The sequence below is a fragment of the Elephas maximus genome, chromosome 4, assembly GCF_024166365.1.
Source record: "Elephas maximus indicus isolate mEleMax1 chromosome 4, mEleMax1 primary haplotype, whole genome shotgun sequence".
NCBI lineage: Eukaryota > Metazoa > Chordata > Mammalia > Proboscidea > Elephantidae > Elephas > Elephas maximus.
The window spans coordinates 161,703,359-161,724,572 of NC_064822.1; the positions used below are offsets into that span (position 1 = coordinate 161,703,359).

At 37.6% G+C, this 21,214-nt stretch overlaps 1 protein-coding gene across 1 annotated transcript in view; it reads right to left on the reverse strand.

The window, feature by feature from the left end:
* Nucleotides 1–3,463: 3,463 nt before the first annotated feature.
* Nucleotides 3,464–21,214, reverse strand: part of CDK17 (cyclin dependent kinase 17) — a 108,554-nt gene continuing 90,803 nt past the window's right edge. Inside the window, exons 11-17 of the mRNA XM_049884118.1 lie at nucleotides 15,115–15,235; nucleotides 13,441–13,538; nucleotides 12,782–12,887; nucleotides 10,770–10,812; nucleotides 8,030–8,120; nucleotides 6,521–6,598; nucleotides 3,464–5,989 (exon numbers count right to left, since the gene is read on the reverse strand). Coding sequence (XP_049740075.1) covers nucleotides 5,952–5,989; nucleotides 6,521–6,598; nucleotides 8,030–8,120; nucleotides 10,770–10,812; nucleotides 12,782–12,887; nucleotides 13,441–13,538; nucleotides 15,115–15,235 — 575 coding nt within the window. The 3' untranslated portion in view covers nucleotides 3,464–5,951. The remainder of the gene's footprint in view (nucleotides 5,990–6,520; nucleotides 6,599–8,029; nucleotides 8,121–10,769; nucleotides 10,813–12,781; nucleotides 12,888–13,440; nucleotides 13,539–15,114; nucleotides 15,236–21,214) is intronic.

Genomic DNA, 21,214 nt, shown 5'->3' on the forward strand with positions numbered 1-21,214 from the left:
CTATGAGGGATGTGATATTATATCCCATTTTACAGATGAAGAAATCGAGGCTCAGGGTGGTCAAATAACTTCAGGAGATTATAGAGCTAGCCAGATTTCAAACCCAGCACCTTTGATTCTAGTGGCCATGATGACCTCGAAAGAATTTAAACTAGCAGTATACATCTTCACATCCCAGTGCCGTGGAGTCGATTCCGACTCATAGCGACTATCTTCACATAGTACATATAAATCTTAAACACATTTGCTACTATTGTTTTCTGGGGAGCAGATTCTCAATTGTTGTAGAGCTGGCCCCACTTCGACTCCACAGTATTGACTTTATTCCCAGTCCCACTCCCTCCACGGGGGTGTGTGTGTGTTTGTGTGTGTACAGAACTGTTTCATTATAGGTTGGTTCTTAAGTTTCTGAAGAGTCACATATTTTAGCTGCCTTCTTTTTTCTTTAGGAAGAAAAAGTTGCCTTTTTATTCACCAATTTTTGACTCCTGTGTTTGTCTTTGGTTCCTTCAGAAAGAAGGGTCCAATTTATAACTGATAAAAATTACATATCATTCAGGATTGCTTTGTGCATATATATGTCTTTAATTCAATCAACAAATGCAAACGCAGTTAAATGACAGGGCACCTAACCCAGTCTGGTAGTAGATTTAGGGTGCGGACAGTAGGTCAAAGAAGGCTTTCTGGAAGAAATAATTGAGACCTGAAGAATAAAGAAGAGTAGCAAAGAAAAGAGGGATAGAAGAAAAGAGTGCTCCAGGCAGAAGAAAGAGGATGCCTCGGTTCAGGTATGGCAGAAAGCATTCGAGGAACTCAAAGATCAGTATGGTTGCATTTACTCACACTGAGCAGAAAGCCTATAGTTCACCATCACATGAGATAGTAATGTAGAAGCTAGTAGCCCTGTGTCTGTAGCTGTCGAGTCAATTCCTACTCATAGTGACCCTATAGGACAGTAGAACTTCCCCATAGAGTTTCCAAAGCTGTAAATCTTTAAGGAAGCAGGCGGCCTCACATTTCTACCACAGAGTGATTGGTGGGATCAAACTACCAACTTTCTGGTTAGTGGCCGAGTGCTTAACCGTTTGAATCATCAGGGCTCCTTAGAAACTAGGAGCAAGAGAGCCTAATTCTAAATTCAAAAGGGAAAGGGGACTTCTAGATCACTGCAAAGCCATGAAGGGTAGATAGGCTAAGACTTTGTGAAGAACACAGTGGCAGAACTGGGCTCCAAAAGCAATCTTTTGCTGATTTTCACTGTTTCTAGAGAAAATAGTACATGCACACCATCCAGAGATGAGTTAACATGACTCAAAACAGCACCACAGCACCCTTTCGTCACCTGGCCACCTCAGCCTCACACATTCACAGGTAGGGAAGGTGATGAAGAAGATGATGATGCCTATGACCTCTTCTGGCTGGAAGAATGTGGAACCATCACCAATACAGCTGGAGAAATGGCTGAAGCTTTTGTGACGATGTTTTCACTAGAACTGTTCTAAGAAGAATTCCATAGAGTCCTGAGAAAAGTCTGTTGCCCAAATTCCAAGCCTGTACTCACTACAGTTCCATGCCTAACCCAGAGCCCACTGGAACCATCCTCTTCTAAGCACACAAGACTTTTGGTAGATGCTGAACTTCCCTCACCTGAAAAGTGCTGTGTATCATTCAGGTGGTCACGAGCTACTTCTTCACACTCATCTTTATGATCTATCCCAGGTACCTCTGCATCACTACAGCAGTAGGTGCTTAGGCAGAAGAAAGTGACAAGAGCGGCCATCGTGATTCCTACTCTCCGTCTGTATGTCTTGCCCTCTCTCTGGCCCCTTCTCACACCACCCTGCTTAACAGAGGGTTAATTTACAGGCTCTGAACTGAAGTGGTAATCTCCAGGAGGTGTTGGTTTTTCCCGGTAAGCTCAATTTTCCCACTTCTAGTGGGGAGACGCCACCAATGAGAAGTGTTTCCCATTATCACAGATCAAAACTTTTTGTTCCTTTTTTTAATTAAAGAACCTTTATATTCATTACTTGGTTACACATTTCTTGTTCTAATCTTCTAATAGAAAATTGGTGACTTCAGTGGTCTTTTCTGGGTCAGCGGTGGACAGTGATTACCAACTTCAGCTAGGACTTACGGTAGCCAAAAGAAATTCCTGCCTATCTAAAGCCAGAATTCAAGCTTAATATTACAAAATTATTTCTAGTTTTGGACTGAACAACAGGGGAAAACATTACACCTTTCCTTGGGTCTCAAGTAATGTCTTGAAACCTTTGGAGATCTCAAGTTTGGACCATATGGAAATGTGCAAATTCTTTAGCTCAGCAGCCTGCTCATAAGCTTGTGTTCCCATTTAACATTTTGATATAGATTAACTTGTCAATCAAAAAGAAACGAATCATTACAAGAAACTAGATTAGAATACTAAAAAAAATAAAATCATGGACATTAAAAACAACAATAAATTCAAAAAGATTATATTTGGGGGTAAATCTTTTAAAACCACATGATTTGGCCTGAGTCCGTAAGATATTATAACATGTTGTAAAAATCGTAGTGCAGGGTGTTTGACCTCGTCTAACATCACAAGGGGAAGGTGAGGGAATCATGAGCATTGAAAGTCCAAAGCTGATTCCTATGAGGTGGAAGTTAGACATACCTCCCTTCTCCAACCTTTTTACCAATTTTGACACCACCTGTCCCACCCACTGCACTCTGTGCTTCTCTGGTGGGTTTGACTCATTGCAATGGCCAGACAGAACTCAGACAATACTCACGATTATGGGGTTTATTAAGGAAGTAACAGGTTACAATTCAGGATCAGGAACAACTCAGGATACAGCTCTTCCAGCAGGACATCTTCTCAGCCATGCCCGCAGGCAGGCCTCTCTCTCCCTCGGTCTCTCGGCCCGGCCTCTGCCCTGCTTGGGCAAGTGTCACAAAGCTCTTTAGCATCTCCAGTAAGGGCCTGGGGGCACTCCACTCCACCAGCAAGCCTCCTGCCTGAAGGTGATCAGCTCTCTCGCTCCATGGGTTGGCACACTCACTGTAGCCACCTTGCTCCGTGGGTTAGGAAGCCCATTGTGCTGACTCCTGCTAGTGTCCCGGTTCTGCCATTGCTGTTTCACTGATGCTCCTTCTCTGCTGCCACTTCTCACCGTCTCGTGCCATCTCCAGTGTTAGAGCTCTCTCTGCAGCTTCTGGGTCTAGGAGGTTCTCAGAGCAAGAACCCTGGGTCCAAAGTATGCGCTCCGCTCCTGGTTTTTCTTTTTGATGGTAGTGCGGTGCCCCCTTTTCACCACCGTGATGGCTCATTTTAAGCCTAGTGGGATGGCAAAACTGACCAGTCCCTCATTAGGGTTCCATATACCTTATTTGCACGGTCCCTCCCCTACAAGGGTGTCATGAACCTTATGTGCATTATTGACAAGCTGTCCAATTCCCATGGTGGGCCACAAGCACCTTATCTGCATAGTCCCACTGAATCATTTAGTGGGAGTTACAAGACCACGGCTAACACGGCTGTATAAAAGCAATCCATCACATCGCATATGTTAACATGTAGTCTTTCAAACCTAAGCTGCTAAAGCACCAAATAGAACGCAGCCACTTCTAAACACCTGGAATGGCACATTCAATGTGTGTAAACACCACCATTTGGAAAGAAACCAAAAAAGGCATCCTCTCTTACTTTTATGAAACTTGTCAGCTTAAGATGAATCTAACTGTTCAAGGTTCAAAATTTCTGAGTTTTAATTCTTTTCACTATAAGCTTTTCAGGATCTAAATGGTGCTCTAGTGTCAAAAAACACTTTTTTGCTTACCAAACTCTTTAATAAAATGAAGACACATCCCTAGGGCTTCTAGGAAGCAGAATTTTATATGACTACTGGATATATGTAAGAATCAAACTTATGGATAACTGTATGTCAAATTTGCAACAAATCAAGTACACACACACATCTCCTATGAAATGATAAATCTAACACTTTTTAATTGAGAGTGCTATCCTAAAAAATAAGAGCAGAGAAACAAAACAAATGGCTATCACAAATAATTAGCTATCACTATTGGCACAATGAGACTTCATTATCTTAAAAATAAGACCCATAAAAATAAATGATCCCACACTGCACAGCCTTCTTCCCCAAGAAAGAACTGTAACTCAACAAAACCACATTTTTAACAACATGAAGATTCTGTTATTATAAATTTCAAAACAAAATGGAGGAATTTCCACATAATATTTATAACCTGCAAAGTACAATATTAATACATGTCTGTCAGTTAGAAATAACAGCAGTTTGTTAGGCTACAGGTTTAACATAAAACCAATTTACAAATGTGAAAAGCAGTAGTGGTCCAATATTCACCATTACACACCAATCTGTTTCTTCCAGAAAAAATTTTTTTAAAAAATTAAAATTTCAGTATCATGAAATATTAAAATAACACCCCAAACATGCCACAATCACTATTCACAAATAAAGTTAAAATGAAATATACAAAGATTCACTTAATACTGTTAAATAACAACAATAAACTACAAGATTTCCTGAACAGAAATGGCAGGACCCCTGAATGTTTAACAGTGAATACCAGGGAAAAAAAATTAAGTTATGATTATTTTCATGATATATAAGCCAAAAACTTACATGACCATTTCAAAATATACCAATGAAGATTTATAGTTTGTAAGATGCACTAAACAAATAGTCCTTAGTAAGTGAACACAAATGCTTAAAACACTGCTAGTAACACCAAGGTGTGTTTATGATGTTCAAAGAGATGCACAATCAAAACTGTAATATCGACTATATCTGGTAAACAGATAATACCTATAATTCTCTAGAACAATCTTCTAAGTTCTCGTTTCTCTCGTTGTAGCTTATCATGGCTCATTTCAAAGACGTATTACAGCTTTCAGCTGATTCCAAGTGAAGGTTATTAAAACAGACATACATACCACACACACACACACACACACACACACACACACACACACCCACCCCACACACAGCCCCTAAATGAAATAAATTGTTCCTCAGTGGAATATCATCCTTTCTTAAAAAAAAAAAAAGAAATATATTTAAAATAAACAAGAGCAAGACCTTTCATGTTTGACTGGACTTGGTTTAGTTTTAACTGAAGTAAAGCACAACATAAAATTAGTTAGGCGTATTAGTATGCAAATAGCCAGTAATATGCAGTAGATATTTCTAAAATGAGGAATAGATAAAAATAAATAATTCTGGTGCTTTAATTACTGGTGTCTAACGAGAAATCCCCAAAATGTCTGGTATTCACTTGCTTGAATCGCCTTCTGCATCACATGCTTTCCTAAACATACTGTGCTTATCAGTCTCTTAACTACTCTATTTGCCAATATTCAATAAGAAATTATATAGCATGAACTTAGAGTGTTCAAGATGGCTCACTTATTTTACTGTTAAGCAAAGCTAAATTTACATTCCAGGCAACACTGCAGTTCAATTTTAAAAACAAACAAACAAAAAATGCAGCAGTCAAACAATCTGTGAGGAGAAACAGATGCATTCACATAATAAAGCCACTGCAACTTCTTCGGGCATTCAACTGGTGTGTTAAATAAACAGACAGTAGTTATTTAGCAGCAATGATTCCGCAATAAATAATGCACTGTGTTTCTCAGTCCTGCACAAAAATTGCAGCTACAGTTACATCAATAGCTGTAACCTACTGGCTCTAATGGCAGAAGAGACCTTAAAACCAACTGTACAAAAAAATTGTCACACTGTGACAACAAATATAAAAACAATCTGTAGGTCTGAAATAAAAAGACTCCACTGTGAAGAGGACAGTGTAGACAAACGGAGATTCCAAGTCCACCAAAAGAAATAATTGCCTTCAGATCTGAGTCCTTGATTGATAAGAAAGGCTGGGGGGCTGGGCTTGAAATCATGTTATCAGACTTAAAAGAGCATGCTCTGTCTTCTGTTCTTCCCATGTCCTAAAATATAAAGTCATTTCATGAGGCAGTTCAAGGCTCAGTTTTATCCCACATACAGTAATTGGTGACTCTAGGAAGCTAATGTTCCCACCAGCAAAAGCTAATATTCCATGGTAAGAGTTATCAGCACTGCCTTAAATGACCCTTTTGTTGATGGGTCAGTCTACAGCTTCTATGCTTCAAAGTGATGAACCTGATGACTAGGGAAGCACAAGATGTGTCTTCTGCCTCAGGTACCAGGAATGGCGTGTTCATTGATCAAGCCAGGTCACTTGTAAAAGGTCTTTGTGCCATCTGCAGCTTTCAGGATCCCTGACTTGACTGAGTCAGATTTCTCTCTGAAGATTTACTGAGCTGCCCACATCATACAGGAAAAGTGAGTACGTGCAATGCTAAACATAGACACAGCTGTGGAATGCACTGTACATTGGTTTTTACATCAATAATTTTACTGATCAATTTATGAACCAAAAGCTTGGTTCCATGCAAAAATTCATGATCGACATGTGAAATGGTTTATGACAAACACACCTGTCTCTGGATAAGAAGAATTTCGAAAACCCGGGTCCTTTTGCAACTGAATTTCTTTCAAACTGAATATTGAAACACCTAAAATGTGTAGACAAAAATTCTCAGGTGAAGGTCTAATATCATTAAAACAAATATAATCCATCTGTAGACAAAATTTTTTCCCCAAAAGTATATATACTGATTCAATATGAAACACTTATACTACATGTATAATCTTACAGCCCTGTTTAATTTTTCCTTTTTGTCTCAATGTTTTAACAAGAAAACCAAAGAAAATAATCCACCTTTAGAACCTTTCTTTCCCCTAGTCTACTTTAAAACATGCTCAAATGTATTTGTCTGTCCCAGGATTGACTGGGATTGGGAAATTAATCAAAATGTATTACTCGGTTCTTACACACTCTGTCCTCTATCTCTGTCTCCTTATCATGGGATGAAACTATCAGGCTCTCAAACTATCTTCAGATTTTTAGAGAGAAACAAGGAATACATTAATACAACCATAACTGCCTAGCTCAAACTATGAAACTTGAAATAAAAAATGAAATGTAAATATCATCTTAAAGACATGTATAATTCATCTCTCTCATTTCCAATTTCTCTCTGAGAGGTAGTGTTTCATTAAAAAAATACCCAGTAAATTCTAAGTGAAAGTCTAAAGGATTTTTGATTTCCAATTAGCTTTGTTACTGATTGCTACATAAACCTTGATGAATCAATATCGTCCAGTAAATTAGAATGGGAAATTAATGGAAGCTTTGGGCAGCGCAGCTCCCAAATAGTACCCTAACCTCCCAGCCAACCACAGTCTATTTTAAAATAAGTTCTGAGGTAATAATGATTAAAAAAGAAATGCCATGAGTAAAATCAGTCACCTTTGGCATGGGAAATCTGCTATGTTAGTGACTGACAATATTCTTGCCACCATCATGGGGATAATAAAGTCAGAGTGACCACAGTAAAGGAAAATCTTTATATCTTAGACAGGATAGTTATATTGACAAAAAAAAAAAAAAAAAATCTTATGTTTTGGTTGTCCTGCAATATACTTTACCAAAAACCCACTTATATTAACAACTCTGAATCAAAGCTAGAATGGGCATAATGACAATATCTATCACCAGATGTTCCAATAAGATGAATGACTATTCCTAAGTACTACTGATTTCTTACAAAGTAGTAGCAATGTGTTTGGTGTTAAGCATACACCTCCATTAAAAAAATTCTGATCTAATTAGCATACTGGTTAAGAGCTACGTCTGCTAACAGAAAGGTCGGCAGTTCGAATCCACCAGGCGCTCCTTGAAAACTCTATGAGGCAGTTCTACTCTGTCCTATACGGTTGCTATGAGTCAGAATCAATTTGACAGCAATGGTTTTTTTTTTTTTTTTGAATTACAGAAAAGACTAGAATTTCCCTAATCCACCCCATTCTGCAGCCCTGGATAATTGAAAATAAAGTGAAAGAAAGTTAAAAAAAAAAAAAAAAAAACCTTTAGAATGTCTTACTTTCAGATAGAGCATGTATTCTTGGTCCCAGACTTCGAAAATACACATGTTTCATGGCCTCTTCTGCTGAAACCCTTTTCTTAGATTCATACTGCAAAAATACAAAGAATTGCTTCATCAATTTTTTCTCTAATTAGAGTAAAGAGGAGAAAAAAGGTCAAATTGGCATTCAGAACTAGTGTTTTTTAATCTTGATTACTTAATGTGATGACTACTTTTCAAGCACCAATTTGGAGTACTCCAGATACACTCTAACTTGAGTTGCCACTGAGATTAAGGATCAATAATTATATTTTTCAAATTTCCAAGTTAATGCTGAATCTTAACTAAATTTCAAATTCCTTGTTAGGTTAGGTTGCTGTTAGGTGCCATCGAGTCGGCTCCAACTCATAGCGACCCTATGCACAACAGAAAGAAACACTGCCTGGTCCTGTGCCATCCTTACAATCATTGTTATGCTTAAGCCCATTGTTGCAGCCACTGTGTCAATCCACCTCGTTGAGGGTCCTCCTCTTTTCCGTTGACCCTGTACTTTGCTAAGCATGATGTCCTTCTCCAGAGACTGATCCCTCCTGACAATATGTCCGAAGTATGTAAGACGCAGTCTCGCCATCCTTGCTTCTAAGGAGCATTCTGGTTATACTTCTTCCAAGACAGGTTTATTCATTCTTCTGGTAGTCCATGATATATTCAATATTCTTCGCCAACACCACAATTTAAAGGCATCAACTCTTCAGCCTTCCTTATTCATTGTCTGGCTTTCGTATACATATGATGCAATTGAAAATACCACGCTTGGGTCAGGCGCACCTTAGTCTTCAAGGTGACATCTTTGCTCTTCATCACTTTAAAGAGGTCCTCTGCAGCAGATTTACCCACTGCAATGTGTCTTTTGATTTCTTGACTGCTGCTTCCATGGCTGTTGATTGTGGATCCATGTAAAATGAAATCCTTGACAACTTCAATTTTTTCTCCGTTTATCATGATGTTGCTCATTGGTCCAGTTGTGAGGATTTTTGTTTTAGATTCCTTATATTTTCTGAAGTGATGAAAAATTAAAATATATGATCTTTGGTGGTTCTTTTCTCAAGTAAACCAAAGGATTGGTGGAAATATACCCAATACCTTTATGTTGTTGCTCTTGTTGTGCGCTGTTGAGTCTATTGTGACTCACAACAACCCTGTGAGGACCGAGCAGTGTCTTGTACAGTCTCTTGTACACAGGGCTGCTGTGAGTTGGAACCAACTTGACAGCACTTAACAACAACAGCAACCCTATGTTACAGTGTAGAACTGCCCCATAGGGTTTCTTAGGCTGTAATCTTTATGGGAGCAGATCACTAGGTCTTTTTCCCCACAGAACCACTGGTGGGTTTGAACCACTGATCTTTCAGTTAGCTGCCCAGCACTTAACCATTGCACCACCAGGGCTCCTTAATACCTTCACAGCAGATGTGAACTACCTATCCAATATCCATTTCCCTCTTTTTCCATGATGATACAATCTAGATTTTTCAAGTTGTAAATGCTTCTCTGGGTGGTGCAAGTGGTTAAGTGCTTGGCTACGAGCCAAAAGGTTGGTGGTTCAAACTCACCCAGAGGTTCCCAGGAGACAGGCCTGGTGATCTGCTTTTGAAAGATCACATAGCCCTGAAAACTCTATGGGGCAGCTCTACTCTGCTTCATTACATTTTGCCAGAAATTACTTTTATTAATAACTCTGAATAAAGCTAGAATGGACATAATGACAACGTCTATCATCCAATGGCATTTTCCAGCTTAGTTCCAATAAGATTAATGACTATTCCTAAGTACCACTGATTTCTTACAGAGTGATAGCCATGTGCTCAGCGTTATAAGGAATAAATTAAAACATAAGAAAATAAAACATACAGCTCCCTTCAAAAAATTCTGATCTAATTACAGGAAAGACTGACTACACACGGCCGTCATGAGTCAAAATTGACTCGACGGCAACTAACAACAACAACAAATGCTTCCAACTCTAACACGCTGATCATGAATCATGGCTATTCTAAGAATAGGCTAATTAGGACAATCCTGCTCCCCAATTCCTATACTCTCTTATAATTATGTTCTAGTCAGTGAGGCTTAGGGAGAAGCCTTGCAGATAAAAAAGGACCGATGTGACTGACACCGCCCTTACCCTCCCCTCTTCTTCTTGATTTGAATGAAGATATGAATGGTACTTAGAGGTGCAGCTGCCTGTAACACAGTAAGTATATAGAAAAGAGCCCTGGTGGTGCAGTGGTTAAGCATTCAGCTGCTAACCAAAAGGCCAGCAGTTTAAACCCACGAGCAGCTCCGCAGGAGAAAGATTTCTGCTTCCGTAAAGATTAGTCTTGGAAACCCTATAGGATTGCTATGAGCCAGAATCCACTCAATGGCAGTGGGTTTGTTGTTGTCTTTTTTTTTTTTTTTTTATGGAAAAGATACAGAACATGAATTTCAGAGAACATGGCCTTGACAGAGCTGGTCAATACAAGAAGCTGACTACCTCAGACTGTTCTAAGTCATAATAAACATTAAGAAAAATCATAATATTTTTTCACTTAAGCATGTGCCTTAAGTATGCTAGATACTACCATAAATATTATTATTTAATTGTCACAGCAAATTTATGAGGGAGGTATTACTGACCCTGTTTCACAGATAAGAAAACTAAAGTTTAGAGAAGTTAACCGCCCATCTAACAATTACAAAACAAGATGCAACTTACCTGAAGAAATTTTGTTATCAACTCAATTCCTTCAGAGTCTAACCTAGAAACAATGAAAAACAAGTGACAATTCATTCCCTTTTATCTTAGCTAATAGAAATCTTTTTTTTTTAATAGAAATCTTTTAGATAAACTATTTTCCAAGTATTTCGATCTGCTAAATTTAAGTGCCCTAAAATAGCCATTCTTGTTGCTTTCAAATAGACTTGGCTTTGTTTTAACATTAAAAAAAAAACTTACCTTGCTACTTGTTTAAGAAGAAACCATAAACAACTGGGCTTCAATTCAAGTTTTCAATATTCAAGAGCAAATTAGATCACTAAAACTACAGATTTTTTTTTTTTTTAAATCACCATTCTGTCTCAAAACAAAGTAACCCTTTAAAATAGGGAAGTTTAAGTAAATTGAATATTTTCATAGTGTTCCACTGAAAGCAAGAGCACAGAGGCTTTCTTTTCCTATTATACCTACTATATAGGTGAAAACAGAGAGACAAGTGATCCAAAAAGGTATCACTGTGCTTAAAGATAAGTACAAATTTTTACAGGGTGGTCTACCCAGGATTGTATACTAGAAGGCATAAAGCTCAGTTTAAATATGCCACAATAACTTCATAAAACTTAATTAGCAAGGGTTACAAAACCAACAATACAGCCAGTAAAGACAGATAATTACAGTGATAAAATTAACATTCATATGGAATACTGGGGTTAGGGAATATTTTAATGAGATAATCTCTTGATCAGAAATCATACATTCTACCTCGAACTACCTTTCTGGCAAAAGTACAATGATGAATAATGAAATATTTTCCCCGAGTACGCTCAGTGGGTCCTGTAGATGCTGCAGCCCATATAACTCTTCACAGTCTCCTAATCCTCTGCAGTTTGCCCTTCTGGCACATTTCTAGAGCTCCCTGGTACAGACAAGCCAGGTGCTAAGGTCGTAGAGAATCTGCTTCAAAGAAGAGTTTCAACCTTCTACACTGAATGTTACAAACAGCAAGAAATACATAAAATGACAAAAATAGGATTTATGTTACTTGGGGGAGACACACAAAAAAAGCCCAGCACATAGTCTTCCTACAGAACTCTGGTTAGAATGATATTAGTTGCTATAGTAACAGTAAGACCATCAATTCACACAAATAATTTAAAAATATTTTTGGTGTCAGAACTGTTTTCTGTTCTTCTTTAGTTCAAGAATAAGCCAATGTAGACTGAATGTGTTACGTTGTGAGCAATGTGTATGGCTTCTGATTAAAACATAGCATAGCCCTATTAGGTATCTTAGTGCCTTCTTAATTTTTTTTAAAGGGAAGATAGAAAAATGTAGTCAAAAGTGTTAAGTCCTTCTATGCCACTTACTGAAAATGTACTACATTCCATAAGTAAAAATGTTCTGACTCAAATGCTAAGAGGGGGTCCACCTGAGGGTAGATATCAGAAGAAACATTAACTGATTAATAGTAATGGCTAATATTTAGGAGACTAAATTTCGCAGAGGAGTGAGAAACAGTTTATATCCTTCAAATACAAATTATGTCATTACCACTGACCAAAATACTAATGGGTCATCTTGTGTCGGGGTCATGATTTTACTTATAACACTTCCTTAGGTTTTTTAAGCCAAAATAGAATAATTCTGTAAAAAGCAAACCAGAAATTTCATCATGGTCTTCATGATGTTGAATAAAGCATCAATCCATGTCTTCTTTCTGGGAAGAATATCTACATAAACTCTGGAATTCTAAAATATAAATTTATATTCATTTTATTTATAGCTAATTCTATTTTCACACTTTGGTGATTCATGATCGCTGAATTACAAAACTAATCTGATATAGGAAGGACTTTCAATTAGATTAGCATCCTAAGATATTTGAGAATTGTGTGTGTGTGTTATTATTATTATTTTTTTTCTGAACCCTACTTGGGCTAATGCTTCAAGATACTGAAAAGAACTATGTAGGTTTCCCCTCTTTCACTTAAATCGAAAAAAAAAAAAAATACCTAGGTGCATGGTTAATTAGAGGCTGTGGTTTATATTTTGGAAAGTTGTAGTTCTTGAACTCATCATTTGAAGAAACACCCGGCCAAGTTTCCTGAGATGGAGTTCCTGAATTCAAAAACAAACAATTGATGTATTTATAGATATGTATAAGAATTTATATACACATAAATTTTATATACGCACATATATATATATAAATAGAAGTAACTAGGAAAGTGTCTTAGAGAACACTGTACATTTACTAGATGACTGAACTATTTCAACTGAAACTGGAATGACAGACATAATTAACGTATATGGATTTTACCGGATTATGCAATGATGCCATAAAAATGATGGTGCCCTGGCCCTTTTCTATCTAGTTGACACCTAAGCTAGAAATATTTCCTAGTAATATGCTAAAGGCCAATATTCAATAGTATTTTTCTTCTCTGTTCTTCCATAAAATCTTTATTGCAAAAGTCAGACTTCAGTAAATGAAAAGGAGAAGTTACCTAGAAAGATCAGTCTTTATAATTATGCAACTGTAATTCCTATAAATAACAGTTATTTACATGGTCTCAGTATCAAATTCTTAAACATAAATTTTTTAGAGATGAAATACTATCTAGTTAGTTGATCAAAGGTGCAAAATCACTGGAAAAGATTTCTTTGTTACCTAGCAGTCGGAAAATTAAGTGCAGTTCATCTTCCACAGTTGATCCTGGAAACAGAGGTCTTCCAGAAGCCATTTCAAAGAAAATGCAACCAACACCCCTTTAAAATATACCATGAAAGGAAAAAAAAAGGTGAGTGATCATTTATACATTATGAAGCCAAGAACCTTTTTTGTACAAGCCTACTAGTAACCCTCCTGCAGAGATTTTTCAGAACCAAATAAAATTAAATTGTTAACATTTACCCTATTTGTTTCAACTTTCATATTGCTATATCCATTTTTTCTACTTAAAATGTTCAGCTCTCCTCTGCATGATCCATGAAGAATAACATTAACAACAGCTAATGATGGAATGCTTACTATCTGTTAGGAGCTATTTTTTTAAGTGCTTTAAATATTATCTCATTGAATCCTTATATCAGCTATAATATGGATCACGGACTGGAAGGAGGCATAAGACAGGAAGGAAGAAAGCCAACTGAAGAGATTGTTATGATAATTCAGGAGATTACAGTGACCCGAAGTAATACAGTGGGCAGTAGGGACAGACAGAAGCAAATGACTCAAGATTTTTCATGTAGGAAGCACAGATAGAACATGTAGGTGCAGGGTGTGTGTGTATAAGAGAAGGAAGAGAAAGGGATGGAGGCTAAGTGAATGGACAGTGTCTTCCAGGAACTATGTGAATACACTTAACTTTAAGACACAGTCCTTCCATTAAAGGGCTCACAATCCAGTAACTGTATATAAAATTTTACATGCTAAAATGTTATATAAAACAAGATTTTATATAATTGTTCAAGACAACAGGAGGAAGTATATGACTATATCACTACATGAAGAATATAGACTCTAAATGCTACTGCAGATCAGAGGAAGGAATTACCACCTGCTGCTGGGGAAAGGGAAGGATTTATGAAGAGCTGTATTTTGAAGGTCACTAGGCACAGGGCACAGTCAGAGGAGCAGAGCAGGCATTTCAGATGGGTGGAATGGTATGAACAAAAGAGCAATGGTGGAAAAGTTCAGATTATTTTTGAGTGACAGTGAGTAGCCCATTTGACTAAAAGGGATTATCTGTGTAGAGGAATAGTCTGAATTAAGTTGGAAAGGCTAGTTTAGAGATATCTTATGGAGATCTTTAAATTACCAGATTGAGGAACTGTAGGCAACAAAGGCACATGAGTAGAGGAATGTCATGATCACAGTGGTGTGTAAGAAAGATGGCTACCTATATTCTGATAATTATTTTTTCATCAATTTATAGCAGGTGAATTCTGGTCAATATTAAATGGTGAATAAAAAGAATTATGTTTTAAATTACTATTATAAGACAATCTTTTAAGTACTTTGTATGGATCAGCTCATTTAGTTTTAACAGTAGTCACAGAACAGCCTTTGAAAAAGTTACTATATAAATAGTCACCATTCCTATTTCCTCAAATGAGGGCACTGAGGCACAGGCCAATAATTTAAGTAAGGTTATTATATAATTATAAGTGGCAGAATTAGTATTTAAACCTAGATGATCTTACTCCCATGGCAGAACTCAATCGTTACACCATAGTTCCTTAAAATAATATCTCCTTGAAAGTTAAGGATCTATTAGCATGCCCCGTATTAACAGCTATGATTCTTTCAGAACTATACATAATAACATCTGCATATATTTACCACATGTCAATCTGTGTTGAGTACTCTGAGGAACCCAGAAGCACATCAGGAGGCCGGTACCACAGTGTGACAACTTCATTTGAGTAGGTCTTTGTGGGAACTGACTTGGCTCTGGCTAGTCCTTCACAGGGAAAAGAAAATAAAGATTTAAGAAACAGCTAAAATGGATTCCCAGCCCATTGCCTCAGCATAACTCCAGACTAAGGGATGCCTGAGATGGCTCCTTGGTAGTTTTAAGAAGCTTCAAAAAATTATTTTTAGGAATTTTTTTTTGAGTGTTCATGATCTTGGATCAGCAAATCTAATGTTGTTGTTGTTGTTGTCGTTAGGTGCCATCAATTCAGTTCCAATTCATAGCGACCCTATGCACAACAGAATGAAACAGTGCCGGGTTCTGAGCCATCCTTACAATTGTTGTTATGCTTGAGCTCATTGTTGCAGCCACTGTGTCAATCCACCTTGTCGAGGGTCTTCCTCTTTTCCACTAACCCCGTACTTTGCCAAGCATGTTGTCCTTCTCCAGGGACTGATCCCTCCTGACAACATGTCCAAAGTATGTAAAACGCAGTCTCACCATCCTTGCTTCCAAGAAGCATTCTGGTTGTACTACTAAGACAGATTTGTTCGTTCTTTTGGCAGTCCCTGGTATGTTCAACATTCTTCGCCAACGCCACAATTCAAAGGTATCAATTCTTCTTTGGTCTTCCTTATTCACTGTTCAGCTTTCATATGCATATGATGAGATCGAAAACACCATGGCTTGAGTCAGGCACACCTTAATCTTCAAGGTGACATCTTTGCTTTTCAACACTTTAAAGAGGTCCTTTGCAGCAGACTTACCCAATGCAATGTGTCTTTTGATTTCTTGACTGCTGCTTCCATGGCTGTTGATTGTGGATCCAAGTAAAATGAAATCCTTGACAACTTCAGTCTTTCCTCTGTTTATCATGACGTTGCTTATTGGTCCAGCTGTAAGGATTTTTGCTTTCTTTATGTTGAGGTGTAATCCATACTGAAGGCTGTGGTCTTTGATCTTCATCACTAAGTGCTTCAAGTCCTTTTCACTTTCAGCAAGCAAGGTTGTGTCATCTGCATAACACAGGTTGTTAATGAGTCTTCCTCCAATCCTGATGCTCCATTCTTCTTCATACAGTCCAGCTTCTCGTATTATTTGCTCAGCATACAGATTGAATAGGTATAGTGAAAGAATACAACCCTGATGCACACCTTTCCTGACTTTAAACCAATCAGTATCCCCTTGTTCTGTCCGAACAACTGCCTCTTGATCTATGTAAAGGTTCCTCATGAGCACAATTAAGTGTTCTGGAATTCCCATTCTAGCAAATCTAATACTAAATAATAATAATTCCTAAACAAAGACTATGCTTACTTTTATGCATTTGAAGGCACCTGGTACTGTGTCTGGGTTAATTTAAACACAAGACATTTTCCTTCTCTCCATGAATCATGATGCCAGAATCATTTCTTAGGTGAACTTCAATTAACACAAAATAGGATGACACTGAGATAACAGTTTGATTTCTTACAGATATAAGCACTTACCAACTTTTAACCTGATTCCAACTTTCATTTGCTATACTAATTTTTATTTAAAAACCTGAAGTTATTGTTCCATGAACCTTTTGAGTTTTATCAACAAGTTTCTTATGGAAGTCTATTTAGATAAAGTATCATAAGTCAGAACTGACTCGACGGCAACTAACAACATCCTTGGAATAAGTTTCAATTCTGCTTTTTACTCTTTTTTAGGTTTTAAGTTATACAGATAATTCTTTTAGAATAAGATGAACCTTATCACCTTTGGATAGTATTAACTGCCTTAAATGATGGAAGACGTATCATTCCTTTGCCAATTTAATATGGAGTTCATGGTTTGTTCAGAAATAAGGGCTAGGTAGAGTTTGCAACTTTATCTCTTGAGCCACTAGCATATTTGTTTTTACTACCTCTAAGCCTTCAATTCCTGGTCACCTGAGAAAAAGCAACTTTAAAGGGTACCTGAAGCAAGAAATATAAATTTAACACATATCTTACTTTGAATAATAAAGAAGAAATCATTTTTGAGGCTGAGATTTCTGTTACATATAATTATGTATCTGATTAAAATAGTAAATAAGAAAAATGTCAGAAGAGTATAATTTAATTTTATTAAATCAGATACAGTCACACAAATGATACCAGAAACTTAAAGGAGCAGGCGGTATGCACGCTATCTTAGTTCAGTATTATGTCTAAGGAGTCCCTGGTGGTGCAAATAAATTAAATGCTTGACTACTAGCCAAAAGGTTGGCAGTTCGAATCCACCCAGAGTCTCCTCAGGAGACGGGCCTGGTGATCTACTTCTAAAAGGTTACAGCCTTGAAAACTCTATGGAGTATTTCTACTCTGCACACATGGGGTTGCCATGAGTCAGAATCAATTTGATGGCAACTAATAACAACAATTTATGCCTAAAGGATTTAACTGGTCGATGCTGACACAATTTTATTTAATTATCAGTTTTACCCTACGATCCCAACTTGGTGAAGTAAGTCCACCAATTATTTCCCTACCAAATTTGGTAAGTGGCAGGATGGGACATCTTTCTGATTTCTCTTCCTAATATTAACTGTGGGCTGTATGGAAGTTTAGGAGCCCTGGTAGCAGAGTGGCTTATGCACTCGGCTGCTAACCACCAAAAGGTCAGTGGTTTGAACTCACCAACCGCTCTGCAGGAGAAAGATGTGGCAATCTGCTTCCATAAAGGTTACCTCCTTCCATTTGATAAAGTCCAACACCAATCCTGATAAAAACTCTCAATAAAATGGGAATAGAAGGGAAATTGCTCAACATAATAACGGGCATCTATATAAAACCCTGGTGGTGCATTGGTTAAGCATTCGGCTGCTAACCAAAAGGCCAGCAGTTTAAATCCACCAGCCACTCTTTGGAAACCCTATAGGGCAGTTCTACTCTGTTCTATAGGTCGTTATGAGTCAAAATCGACTCAACGGCAATGGTTTTTTTGTTGTTGTTGTTATAGAAACCACCAGCCAACATAATTTTCAATGGAGAGAAGTTGGAAGCATTCCCCCTGAGAACAAGAATAAGACAAAGATGCCTTGTATTACCACTCCTAATTAACACTGTGCTGGAAGTCCTAACTAGACCAATAAAGCAAGAAAAAGAAATAAAGGGCACCTGAATTGGTAAGGAAGGAGTAAAACTATCTCTACTTGTACATAATACAATACTCTACATAGAGAACCCTAAAGATTCCATAAGAAAACTACTGGAACTAACACAAAGATTCAGCACAGCAGCACAATACAAGATCAACATATAAAACTCATTTTGAATCCTACACACCAATAAAGAGAACTTCTAAAAGGAAATCAGAAAAACAGTACCATTAATAATAGCCCCTAAAAAAATAAAACACTTAGGAAAATAAATCTCACCAGGGATGTAAAAGACCTATGCAAAGGAAACTACAAAACACTACTGCAAGAAACCAAAAGATACCTACATTAGTAGAAAAACATATAATCCTCAATGTACAGGAAGACTCAACATTGTGAAAATGTCAATTCTACCCAAAGTGATCTATAGATGTAATGCAATCCATATCCAAATACCAACAGCATTCTTTAACAAGATGGAAAAACTAATCATTAAAATTATATAGAAAGGAAAAACGCCCTGGATAATTACAGCATTGCTGAGGAAGAAGAACAAAGTAGGAGGCCTCATACTGTCTGACCTCAGAACCTACTATACAGGTATGGTAGTCAAAATAGCCTGGTATTGGTATAATGACAGACACATAGATCAATGGAATGAAATCGAGAACCCAGATGTAAATCCATCTACCTATGGTCGCTGATCTTTGACAAGGGCCCAAAGTCCATTAAGTGGGGAAGACAGTCTCTTTAACAATTAGTGCTGGCAAAGCTGGATGTCCATCTGTTAAAAAAAACAGGACCCATACTTCACACCATACACAAAAATTAATTCAAAATGGATCACAGACCTAAATATAAAACCTAAAACTACATAGATCATGGAAGAAAAAATAGTGCAACACCAGGCGTTTCAATATATGGCATAAATAGGACACAAACTATAACTAACACTGTACAAACACCAGAAGATAAACTAGATAACCGGAATCTCCTAAAAATTAAACATTTATGTTCATCAAAAGACTTCATCAAAAGAGTAAAAAGAGAACCAACAGACTGGGAAAAATTTCTTGGCTACGACATATCCAACAAGGGTTTAATCTCTAAACACCTTAACAACAAAAAGACAAATAATTCAGTTAAAAAATGGGCAAAGGATATGAATAGACAGTTCACCAAAGAAGACATTAAGGAGGCTAACAGACACATAGGGAAATGATCACAATCATTAGCCATTAGAGAAATGCAAATCAAAACTACAATGAGATACCATCTCACCCCGATATTACTGGCACTGTTGGAAGAAGTACAACCAGAACACTCCTCAGAAGCAAGGATGGCGAGACTGCATCTTACATACTTTGGACATGTTATCGGGATGGATAAGTCCCTGAAGAAGGACATCATGCTTGGTAGAGTACAGGATCAACAAAAAAGAGAAAGACCCTCAACGAGATAGATTGACACAGTGGCTGCAACAATGGGCTTTAGCATAATAACAGTTGTGAGCATGGTGAAGGACCAGGCAGTGTTTCATTCTGTAGTACACAGAGTTGCTATGAGTCAGAACTGACTCGACAGCACCTAACAAAAACAAGAAGCAAAAAAACAGAAAATAACAAATGTTGGAGAGGTTGTGGGGAGACTGGAACTCTTATACACTGTTGGCAGGAATGTAAAATGATACAATGATTTTGGAAAATAATATGGCACTTCCTTAAAAAACTAGAAATAGAAATACCATATGATCCAGCAATTCCACTAATAGTAATATAGCCTAGAGAAATAAGAGCTGTCACATGAATAGAAATATTCACAGCCCTGTTCACTGCATTATTATTCACAATAGCAAAAAAGATGGAAACAACCTAAGTGCCCATCAACAGATAAATGGATAAACAAATTATGGTACATAATACACACTATGGAATATTACGCAATGATAAAGAACAATGACGAATCTGCAAAACATCTCACAACAAGGATAAATCTGGACGGCATTTTTCTGAGTGAAATAACCCAGACCCACCCAGTGCTGTCGAGTCAATTCCGACTCATAGCGACCCTGTAGGACAGAGTATAACTGCCCCATAGAGTTTCCAGGGAGCACCTGGCAGATTCGAACTGCCGACCCTTTGGTTAGCAGCAGTGAAATAAGTCGACCACAAAAAGACAAATACTGTATGAGACCACTATTATGAAAACTCAAGAAAGAAACAATCTTTAATGGTTATGAGGGAAGGAAGGACTGGACAGGGGACATCACTAACTAGATAGTAGTTAAGTAGTAACTCTGGTAAAGGGAAATACAACACACAATATAGGGGAAGTCAGCACAACTTGACCAAGGCAAAGTCATAGAAGCTTCATAGACACATCCAAACTCCCTGAGGAACTGAGTTACTAGGTAGAGGGCTGCAGACCATGGTCTCGGGGGGTCATCTAGGTAAATTGGTATAACATAGTTCATAAAGAAAATGCTATACATCCTACTTTGGTGAGTAGGGTCTAAGGGTCTTAAAAGTTTGTGAATGGCCATCTAAGATACATTTGCTGGTCCCATACCATCCGGAGCAAAGGAGAATGAAGAAAACCAAAGACACAAGGGAGAAATTAGTCCAAAGGACTAATGGACCACATGAACCACAGCCTCCAACAGCCTGAGCGCAGAAGAACTAGATGGTGCCTGGCTACCACCACAAACCACTCTGACAGGGATCACAATAGAGGTCCCGGACACAGCAAAAGAAAAATGTAGAACAAAATTCAAATTCACCCAAAAAAAAAAAAAAAAAAACCCCAGACTTACTGGTCAGGCTATGGAAGCCCAAGACTATGGTCCCCAGACACCCTTTTAACTCAGAACTGAAATCACTCCCCAAGTTCACCCTTTAGCCAAAGATTAAGCAGGTCTA